Source organism: Palaemon carinicauda, chromosome 13 (genome assembly GCF_036898095.1).
Source record: "Palaemon carinicauda isolate YSFRI2023 chromosome 13, ASM3689809v2, whole genome shotgun sequence".
Lineage (NCBI taxonomy): Eukaryota > Metazoa > Arthropoda > Malacostraca > Decapoda > Palaemonidae > Palaemon > Palaemon carinicauda.
Window position 1 is genome coordinate 36,440,054 of NC_090737.1, and position 11,750 is coordinate 36,451,803.

Below are 11,750 nucleotides of genomic sequence, written 5' to 3' on the forward strand. Positions count from 1 at the left end.
TTGCAAGCTAAGGAGGATAATTGACAACTCACAATGTTGAGAATAATATCCCTGTTGGACAGAGAGAGAATGTTTAACAAATGGCTTATTAATATGAATTAAGCAACAATATTGTTTTATACAATAATATATGCTCCATTATATGTTATTTCTTGTGGAATGACACATAATTTACTTCTTCATAGTTTATATACATGAAGCTAAATTTACAATACTGCATAATTACTTAGATATTCAGTTTAATGCTTTTTGTTTCTTATCTATACTGTTAAGTAGTCGTAAACTACAATGCTGTTTAACGATAAACTCTTGTGACTTTTGAATTTCCTTTTGATTTAAAATATTTTGTGTATTCAAAATACATTAAAAATATAGAACATTGATTGATAATTTTATATTAACAGGATTGGAAAGACTTGAACTTTCCCCGTATGCAGCGTTATCACAGAAAATCTGAATTCAAGCGTTTTATGGAGATGAACAAAGCTGGTGCATACAAGAAGAGAAAACTAACGCTAAAAAGTCTTGATGAGACAGCTGTATCATCGATGGAAATGGATATTGATGGTATGTATACTTTTCATATGTGGTTTAATGTGAATATTTTAAATGTTCATCATAATTATTGATTAGCATTACTTTAGATTATAAGAGTAATAGAATGTCTGTAGTATCAAAGCATTGAAAATCCAGAAATTATCCAAATTCATCATCATATAAGCTTTTAGATAGGCTGTTTTTCTTTATGGTGGCTCCTTGGAAATGTTCATCTAGGTGAGATAATGAATTGAATCTTTAATTTTAAATTAAGGAAGTGTTGCCGTTGCTCTTTTTTCTATTAACTGGTAAAACCAACTGGTTTATATATTTGTTTAAGGGGACCTTCTGCTATGTTGTTTTAACATAACTTTCAGAAATCAAAAATAATATTATTGCTTCTATGTATGCAGAAATGTATCATACATGCTCTCCAGAAGTTTCTGCCAATTATTTTTACAAATGATGAAGATAAAGCGGTCTTTAAATTATGTTGTCATCTTTTCTGCTTCGTCTACAGTACATGACTGAGTTTGACAGAATCGTCTTTGCGTGTTTATTTTTGCATAGCCTATATAGCGATTTTTTACACTTATACTGTATTTTGAAATCTCGTACGTCTGGCAGAGATGGAAGGCATTGGTAAAGGGTAGGCAAATGCAAACTACGAGAAGAACAGTCAGAGTTTCCAAAGACTTATAGAAGTTACGTTGTATGTGTGTTTATTTACTTGCTCTTCGTATGTACATTGTGGTTTCATGTCCTCGTGGACTTTATATCAAGGCCAATGTTCCCCAAGGTCAAAGAAAGAACAAAAAGTAAGCAGAGAGCAACAAAAAAGAACCAAAAAGAGAGGAAAAAATTAGATTGAGTACAAAGCTGGAACATTCTAACTTAGAATCTGGCAACAATGAGAGACCGCTGGCAAATTGTGACATCCTTACACCAAGTGTATTAGTAAACTTGGGGGTTAAATGCCTCGTTTAGGGAGCCTTCATGTAGGAATAAACAATTAAATCACAAAGTAAGGTTATAATTTATAACAAATATTTAGGAGCTCATTTATTTTTCTCATTTATTTTTTTATTATAGAAAGAAAGATACTGTATTGAAAAGAGGAATAAAAATCCCACAATTTTTCCACCTGCCATAATAGAATTGCCACTCTTGTCCTAGGCCACAATGGATTTGGACATAACATTGCTCTGCCCTCTTGACATTTGGATCTTTTCTTACATTTGTTTGTAATAGTTTTTTGTAAGAGTACTCTTGCAGGTAAACAGATGCCCTTCAAAAAGTAAGCATGAGGTGAAATGAATTTTGTTTGTATGAGGATAAGAAGATTTGATACTTCATTTGTTGTGTACCTTTTTGAGAGTATTGGTTGTATGTAGGCTCCTCCCTTAGGAGTATTGTTCAGGCTCTTCTGGTCAGGAAGTGTAACTCATCTCGCTTTGTGGTAGTCTTTCTGCTTCAGAGAAAGTTACCAGATTTGGACCAAGTGGTACTCCATCCTAATTTGTCTAACAGGCACTAAAGTCAACAGTATTCCCCAGGTTGTGACCCCTATGTCAGTGAGTTTTCTCAGTACTCCCTTTGCAATAAAACCCCCCTTGTTGTGTTGTGCTGAGGAAGCTAGCAGACCTTGACGGTGATGGTAAAGAAGATAGGTTGCCCAAGGGGGAGAGAACAGATTTTCTCTCTCTTTCTCCTTTACCAACCTGGTCTCCCTCCTATTTTCTCTTTGTCAAACGACTTCTTCTTTGAGAAGACAACAGTCTGGTGGGAAGGCCTTCCTCTCTTTTTTGGGATTTATAGAAATCACTCTCCTTTGGGAGGGAGTGACGGTACTCACCTGCTAACTGGTACCTTCAGGGGCAGTCAAGCAGAACATGTGCCTGTGTTACAGGTGTGCGGTCCTACTCTGACCGCACAGCAGCTCCATAGGGCAGGGGTGGCTGGAGTGTATCCTCCCAACTTTTGCATTTACTGTATAGTAAAATATGAGTCTGCCTTAACCTTGTGCACTGCTCTGTACTGATATGGAGTTCATGCATTGACCAGTAGTTATGATCCTGGTGTGATACCCATTTAAGAATATACATTTTGTGGAGTTTATGGCACTGTGGACCAGAATCAAAGACCCTTTTACTTATTTTCTACATTATTCAACTATCTACACACATCCATACCATTTCATAACTCAATATCTACCTAAATCAGTTATGCAACTTAATATGTACAATATGAAATTTCATGAACTTACCACTATATTCAATATCCCTCAGTCTCAATGAATTTAATACTAATCTAGCATAAAATAGCTAAAAGACACTGTAACATCATAAATCAAATCATATAAATATTTATCATAACACAAGAAGATGGTTTTTACACTCAAATGAAAGAATATTCATTTAGACTTGTAAATTTTTAATCCAAATATATTTAAACTATATTACAGGACATCACAATGTTCAAAGCACTAATTGATATCTGTGCGGGTATTAGCCCTATATACATTAAATCTGTACTATGCATGTTGGTATACTAGCCTTAGAGCAGGGGAGACCATATCTCTTTGGGAATCATGTCGTATTGGATTTCCTGTTCTAGGCTTTCACAGGAGAGTCCTTGGAGATCAAACAGAACCTTTAACTGCAAAAAAGATTTCTTCTGGTATTAAATTTATGATGTGTATCCTTCTTTCAATATCTAATTGTATAGCTCATTAGAATTGCTACACAGTGCATTCAATGGCAATTACTGGTATATAAAAGGATTAAAATAAATGTCCACAAATTTTAACCAATTTTCTTCTCCTCTCATAGATATAAACACTTAAAACTAACGTGTGTTTTGGTAATATCCAAAAGGTCTACTGTCCACTCAGTAGCATTCCTCACAAGAGCATGTGAAGGTTTCCAAATAGGTCACAAAACCTATCAACTCTGGTGTTTCCAAAAGGAAATATTGTACCAAAAAGCACACCCTTATCATCAGATTAGCTTAACTACAAAGGTAGAAAGAATTATAGGAAACAGTCAGATGTGAGGCAAAGAAAATAAAAAAGAATTAAAAATTACAAACAGTTCCAACCCTGTACTGAATCCCATGTGGATCACAGCCCGGTCCATGTGTCTAGTATACCTGTAGCTGTATGAAGTGAGCCCCAATCACCCATAACGATGGTCACTCAATCCTGTGCTGAGCCGACCCTCTTAATGAAAGATTGCCTTGACATAGTTACGTGGCTTAAGCATAGAACATTATTATCCCTATTGAAGCCCTGGGATGGGCAAGAGCGCTTAAACTGGAGAATACTTTTTTCTCAGTTTGACCCAAAATATCTCTGAAATACAGTACAGGAGGTTCCTAGGTTACAAAGATTCACTGTTACGGACAGGCTTCCATAAGGCACTTATAAAAATCATTGTTACTCAAATTTTGAGTTATGTTTGATTTGTTGATGAAACAAACTTCTTGTCAATGTGGAAAATGGCTAATGCTAGGTCATGGAGTAATTTGTAATTTACCTAGTTAATAGTTTGCCCCCTTTGTTTACGATATGCATTCGAGATTTTGCTACTGCTCTTTTTTGGATATTTTTGTGCTTTGCTTTGCATCATGTCTAGAAAGGAAAAAGAAGACTCTAATAACGGCAGTGCTAAACAACAGTCATCAACCTCTAATCATCAAATGAGTTTGTCCCCATAACCACATTCAGGATGGAAAAATCACAATTTTATAACAATTTGTATTCTTCATTGCTATGCAATCCCAAGTCATTTCCTTTCTCATGAAAATTTCACCCCTCAGCCACTTACTTAAGTACCATTTGTTGGTGGGAGGACGTTCCTCCCTAACGAAATATGCTTGAAGGTTCTTTTACTTTTGGGGGGCCCATCTTCAACATTGTCTTACAAGCAAGGACTCTTAATTAGTAGGACTGTTTGGCAACACCCATGCAATTCACCATTATGAAACTCATGTTTCAATTCAAACTCTATTGACTATTAGCTAAAGTGATCCCCTATATTAAAAGGACTTAGGTTTGTATAGCTAGGAAAAATATAAATTTTTATAGTGATGTTGGAATTCTTTGTAATTTTACTATCGTTAAAGTTGTAAGGTTGCAATAAGATCCTTTTTTCTCTTACCTTTCTTGAAAGGTTAATTATAAGTTTGTATAGAGTAATTCCATGTTGCCATGAACATATCCTTATACATTATTTCTTACAGACTCTGGAGTCAACTCTTCAGCAGAGTTAGAATTCAACCCACCACTACCTGATGAACCTTTACCTCCATTACCCCCTGAAGAAAGTCCAGCATCTCCTGAACCGGTAAACATTTAAGATCTTATGCTATCCAGTATATGTTCTTGTATATTTTAAACTATAATTTTATGAATAGAACTTACCTGGCAGTTATATATATATATAGCTATAAGTCTCTGACTTTCGGCAGAATTTAAAAAAAAAAAAACGGCAACCGCCTTGTGGTGGTTGTGTGGTTAGGTGGTTAACAACCCTTACAGGGTGGTACTAGGAATCATTCCCGTTTTCTGTTCTTCAGATCATCTCTGCCGGCCGGATCGACAACACGTTGGTCCGTCATTATTTTTTTCTTCGCTTTCCCGGTATCGCTATACCAGTCTGCTATTTGGTCAAGTACACTGATTTGGGGATTTGGCAATCGTGTTTTGTTATTTCTGTGTTTGTTTGCTTTTGTTCATTATGAGTGATAAACTTCCTTTCCGTGTTTGTGCGAATGAGGAATGCAAGGTGAGGTTGCCGAAAATGTCGGTAGACCGTAACACTGTGTGTTTGGGTTGTAAGGGTTTTGAATGTGCAATTAATAACAGGTGCGAGGAATGTAAGAGTTTGAATGAAAAGGATTGGTTGGCTATGAAGTGCTATGTGCGTAAACTAGAGCTCGATAGAGTTAGGAGAGCTTCTAGGTCTAAATCTAAGTCTGTTAGCAAGCTTAGTGTTGATTTGACCTTTGAACCTGTAATTAATTCCTCTTTGGAAGTTGATCCTTCCCCTGAGATAGTAACTCCTGCCCTTTCTACAGGATCCGTCTCTGCGGATGACCCTCGGTACGCCAAGATGGCTGCAGAGTTGAAGGCCATTAATGAACAACTTGTGGCCTTTAAAGGTAAGCCCAGTGAAAGTGATTTTAGTGCTTGTGAAAGTCCAGTGGAGGTGGCGGCTGACCGTACCTGTCATTACCCTAGGTCTAGACCTCTACCAAGCTCCCAGGACAAAGGGAGAAGGTACGTCGACAACCGAAAGGGGGTGAGAGGTACGTATCCTCGGTCAGCCGTCTCCTCAGACAGTCCTGTTGCCAATTCCCAGGCTGCTCTTGACCGCCACGGAAAAGGCATGTCGGACGTGATTGTTTCTTCGCCTAATCTCTCTCCCAGATGCAAATGGAAGTTTGAGGCGTCAAGACCTACGAAGAGGAGGTGGAATCGCGACGAACTGTCTCGTTCTCACTCTCCCGGTTCTAGTAGCTTTAAACCTTGCCCTTCAGAGGACGATTTAGACTTCGTGCCTGTGAAGAGGACAAATTCTAGGTCCGCAAGTCGAGGTACGGCGGCCAAAGATCCTTCTCCTTTCACGAGCGTTATTCGTCATCCCTCTCCTCCGGGACCGCAAGACCCAGCAGAAGTAGCTAAGTCTATCATGTCTGTCATGCAGGAACAACTTTTTTCATTGATTAAAGCATTCAGTCGCCCTCACGCCCAGTCCGACAGACGTCAAGACGACTCTGCCAATCAAGAAGTTAGCTTCTAAGAGGGAAAGGAGTTCCTCTCCTAAGGAACCCTTGCGTGGGTCTTCGAAGACACGACACCGCGCTGCTTCCTCTTCTGCTCAGCGCCAGGACGATTTCGCCTCTCGCTCTCGGCGCCAGGACGATACCGCCTCTCTCTCGATGCCAGATGATGCCAGCATGCTTCCTCAATACGAAGTTTCTTCTCGTCGCCAGGACAATACCGCCTCTCGTTCTCGACTCCAGGACGATACCGCCTCTCGTTCTCGACGCCAGGACGATACCGCCTCTCGTTCTCGACGCCAGGACGATACCGCCTCTCGTTCTCGACGCCAGGACGATACCGCCTCTCGTTCTCGACGCCAGGACGATACCGCCTCTCGTTCTCGACGCCAGGACGATACCGCCTCTCGTTCTCGACGCCAGGACGATACCGCCTCTCGTTCTCGTCGCCAGGACGATACCACCTCTCGTTTTCGTCGCCAGGACGATACCGCCTCTCGTTCTCGTCGCCTGGACAATACCACCTCTCTTTCTCGACGCCAGGACGATATCGCCTCTCGTTCGCGACGCCAGGACGACTCTGCCTCTCGCTCTCGGCGCCAGGACGATAGCAGCCTGCTTCCTCAGGACGATACTGCTTCTTGTTTCCAGGCCAATAGCAGCTCTCGGCGTAAGAACGCCTCCCCCTCTCACCGTCAGGAAAATTCCTCCTACCGCACCAAGGACTCTTCTAGCGCTCGGCGCCAGGACAACACCTACGCTCGGCTCCAGGACGCAAGCGGTTCTCGGGGTCAGGCTGCTTGCAGCCCTCTATTTCAGGACGAATCCTTCAATATGCCTTTGTCGGATTCAAGGGAACCTTCTTCTCGAACAAAGGATGTTTTAGAGGTGGATCAGGATCTCGAAGAGGTCTCTGATGACGAAGGCAAACCTTCTGACGCTTCTGGCAATTACAATGTTCTCTCTCGCTCCCTTCTTGAACTTTAAGTGGAGGAGTTCCAACCTGCTGCTCCGCGATCTCCTCAATCTCAATTTAGCAGGAAGAAGGCCAATAAACAGTCTGCCCTCATCAAGATGAAACTTTCCATTTCTGCTAGGAAGGCGCTTGCGAAGATTGATGATTGGATGAAGGAACGGAGGCAAGGGGGTTAAGACATCCTTCTCTTTTCCACCAGCTCGTCTTGCTTCGAAGGCTGGGATGTGGTATGAGACTGGGGAACCTCTGGGTCTGGGAGTTCCTGCCTCCTCCAAGGGTGACTTCTCGTGGACTCGGCTAGAAGGTATGCTCTCAATTCGGCCAAGGTTATGTGGTCGATGTCGGAGCTGGACCACCTCATCAAAGGCATTTTCAGAGCCTTTGAAGTGTTTAGCTTTTTGGATTGGTCGCTAGGGACTCTAGCCAGGAAGACTGAGCAGAAGGAAAAAACTCAAGATCTTACCAGTATTATGTCCTGTATGGACAAAGCCTTAGAGATGGGGCTAATGAGTTGGCTTCGCTGTTTTCAGCAGGAATCTTGAAGAAGAGAGCTCTGCTTTGCTCTTTTGCTTCGAGATCTGTAACCGTTGCACAGAAGTCTGAGCTTCTTTATGCACCCCTGTCGCAACACCTTTTTCCTGAGGCCCCTATGAGAGACATTACTCTTTCTCTGGTCCAAAAAGTCACCCAAAACCTTTTATCACGCTCAGCTTTAAGCCCTTGACAGCCGCTCCTTCGACTTTGAAGCAGGAGGAAAAGAAATTCCAGCAGCCCTTTCGAGGCAGGACCACTTCAAGACCTGACTTTAGAGGAAAAAGGCAAGAGTCAGGAGCAAAATCGAACAGAGGTTCGTTCAGAGCTCTCTCCAAAAATTGAAATACAACTCCAGACAATAGGCGCAAGACTGTCATGTTTTTGGCAGTCTTAGAAGAGAAGAGGGGCGGACACCTGGTCCCTCTCAGTCATCAAGGAAGGATACAAGATCCCCCTTCTGAAGAAGCCTCCTATCTCAGATATTCCGCTAGCCTTAGTTGCCCAGTACACAGATCCAGGGTAATAGAAGGCTCTCTTGGATCTAGTCGACCAAATGCTGGACAAGGGAGCGATAGAACCGGTTCGGGACATATCCTCCCCAGGCCTTTACAATCGCCTATTTCTAGTGCCCAAGAACTCAGGTGGATGGAGACCCGTCCTGGATGTCAGCTCTCTGAACGTCTTCGTGGAGAAGACGAAGTTCTCCATGGAGACGACTCAGTCTGTGCTGGCATCAGTACATCCAGGGGACTGGATGGTGTCCCTCGATTTGCAGGACGCGTATTTCACGTCCCCATCTATCTGACTTTAAGGAAGTACCTGAGATTTGTAATCCAGGGCAAGTGCTTCCAGTTCAGAGCACTTTGCTTCGGTCTCAGCACGGCTCCTCAAGTCTTCACCAGGATAATAGCAAATGTGGCAGGCTGGCTGCATCAAGAGGGGATAAGAGTATCTTTTTATCTGGACGATTGGCTGATACGTTCACGATCGAAGAAGAAATGTCTGGAGGATCTACGAAAGGCTTTTATGATGGCTCAAGATCTAGGCCTGGTCATCAACAGGGAGAAGTTTCAGTCCAACCCGAATCAGACTATTCTCTATTTGGGGATAGTTCTGAATTCAGTTCTTTTTCGGGCTTCTCCCTCTCAGGAAAGACAGACCAAGTGTCTCGAGAAGGTCAGAAGTTTCCTGGACAAGAAGAGGTGCTCAGCGAAGGAGTGGATGAGTTTGCTGGGAACTCTCTCCTCTCTCGAGCAGTTTCTCTCTGGGGAGACTCCATCTAAGGCCTCTACAGCACTTTCTTTCGAAGATATGGAACAGAAAGACTCGGGAAGACTCCTTTGCCTTCCCTATTTCAGCAGAGGTCAAGGATCATCTGAAGTGGTGGCTGGATCCAGCCTTGTTGGGGTAAGGGATCTCCCTGTACAAGAAGAACCCAGACCTAGTGTTGTTTTCAGATGTGTCAGAGTCAGGTTGGGGAGCAACACTAGGAAGCAGGGAGGTCTCAGGCTCTTGGTAAGAAAGTCAGTTGGGATGGCACATCAACAACAAGGACCTGATGGCCATTCTTCTAGGGCTAAAGGCCTTCAAAGACTCGGTGTCAGGGAAGATTGTGGAGGTCAACTCAGACAACACCATAGCTCTTGCGTACATCAGGAAGCAAGGGGGGACTCACTCTCTGTCTCTGTTCGAAACAGCAAGGTAACTCCTTCTTTTGGGCGAAGGAGAACAAGGTAGATCTGCTGACGAGATTTGTTCAGGGACAGAGGAATGTGAGTGCGGACATGCTCAGCAGGAAAGGGCAGGTTCTTCTCACAGAATGGACCCTCAACCAACAGGTCTGTCAAAGTCTCTTGAGGCTGTGGGGGAGACCCCTTATAGATCTCTTCGCCTCCAACTTGAACAAGAGGATCCCCAACTATTGCTCCCTAGTTCCGGACGAGGAGGCAATAGCGGTGGACGCCTTTTTGATGGATTGGACGGCGATGGACACATATGCCTTTCCCTCGTTCAAGATCATCAATCTAGTCGTCAGGAAATTCGCTCTCCTCGATTCGGGACGAATGATCCTGGTAGTTCCATTCTGGCCAACGAGAGAATGGTTTATGGAAGTGGTAGACATGTTGATGGACTTCCCAAGAAGCCTTCTTGCAAGTCCAAAGCTGCTCAGACAACCCCACTTCGAGAGGTATCCTCAAAACCCCCTCGCTCTCAAACTAACTGCCTTCAGACTATCGAGAAGCTTGTCAGGGCGAGAGGCTTTTCGGCGCAAGTTGCGAAAGCTATCGTCATAGCGAGGAGGGTCTCTTCACAGAGAGTCTACCAATCCAAGTGGGAGACTTTTAGGGCTTGGTGCAGGAAGCACAAGGTTTCCTCATCCACTACCTCTGTGAGCCAGATTGCTGATATTTTATTATATCTCAGGCAGGACGCTAAGCTGGCAGTGTCCACAATCAAAGGATACAGAAGCATGCTCTTTACAGTCTTTCGATACAGAGGCATAGATTTGTCTCACGATAAGGACTTGAAAGACCTCGTCAAGTCTTTTGAGCCAACCAAACAGGTTCAGGTAAAGCCTCCTTCTTGGAACCTTGATGTGGTTCTTAAATTTCTTTGCACCAAGAAATTTGAACCCATCTCTCATGCTTCTCTTTGAGAGGTTACGAAGAAAACCCTCTTCCTTATGGCCCTAGCCACAGCTAAAAGGGTCAGTGAGGTCCATGCGATTGAAAGGCAGGTAGGCTTCAATCAGAATGGAGCTGTTTGTGCCTTGAGAATGGATTTCCTCACCAGGAACGCGAACCTTCGAAGCCCTGGCCAAGGACCTTTGAGGTTCCTAACCTAACTAACCTAGTGGGTCAAGAGCAAGAGAGGCTCCTCTGTCCAGTTAAAGCCCTCAACGCTTACTTGTCTCACACGAAGAATGTAAGAGGCTCTTCTAGCTCCTTGTGGTGCTCGGTGAAGGATCCGCAAAAGCCCCTTTCAAAGAATGCTTCGTCTTTTTTCCTGAAGGAAGTTATAAGGGAAGTGCATCTCTTGTGTGAGGAAGAGCACTTCAGCGTTTTAAAAGTGCAGGCTCACAAAGTGAGAGCCATTGCGACTTCCCTTGCTTATCGCAAGAACATGTCGGTCAGACAAATTATAGATGCAACATTCTGGAGAAGCAACTCTGTGTTCGCCTCTCATCACCTCAGAGAGGTGAGAGTAGATTATGAGAAATGCTATACCTTGAGCCCATACGTAGCTACGGCTTCTGTATTAAGCAAAGGAGTTACTACTTCCCCTCAACCTTAACTTTTGTATGCCTGTGTGTGGGTTGGTGTTTTTAATGGTTGTCTGGGGACTTCGACTTGTGGTACAGTCACCTCAGTCTAGATAGATAATTGATATCTATTCTGTAAAGGTTAGGTGGTTGGTTTTTGTAAGGTTACAGTTTTTAATATAAGGGTAATATGTAGTCTTGAAGTCTAGTCAGATTGTTGGTCTCACCCCGTTGACAGACTCGATTGAGTGGTTTCAGCATGGCAGGTCCCATCCTGGCTGACACTCCTAAGGGAAAGCGACTCAAGAGGCGGGATCCTTTGAAGTCAGCTACCTTAGCAGGTAAGGAATCAAGGTGTTTTTTATCCTGCAACTTTTTGTTGTTTCCCCAACGATATTTACTGTCTATCACCCTTCTCCGAGTGTCTGAATCAGCTATGTGTATATATATATATAAAACTGCCAGGAAAGTTCTATTCATAAAAATGGAGTTTTTATGATAAAACAAAGTTTTATGAATACTTACCTGGCAGTTATATATATATATTCTAAGGCCCACCCACCTCCCCTCAGGAGACAGGTCGGGCATAGATGAAATGAAGAACAGAAAACGGGAATGATACCTAGTACCACTCTGTAAGGGTTGTTAACCACCTAA

General features: G+C 43.0%; 1 protein-coding gene across 1 annotated transcript in view; it reads left to right on the forward strand.

Moving 5' to 3' along the window:
- The window catches only part of LOC137651501 (zinc finger CCHC domain-containing protein 8-like), a 100,935-nt gene that overhangs the window by 86,610 nt on the left and 2,575 nt on the right, over positions 1-11,750 (forward strand). The window contains exons 14-16 of the mRNA XM_068384728.1: positions 405-567; positions 4,780-4,883; positions 5,454-5,700. Coding sequence (XP_068240829.1) covers positions 405-567; positions 4,780-4,883; positions 5,454-5,700 — 514 coding nt within the window. The remainder of the gene's footprint in view (positions 1-404; positions 568-4,779; positions 4,884-5,453; positions 5,701-11,750) is intronic.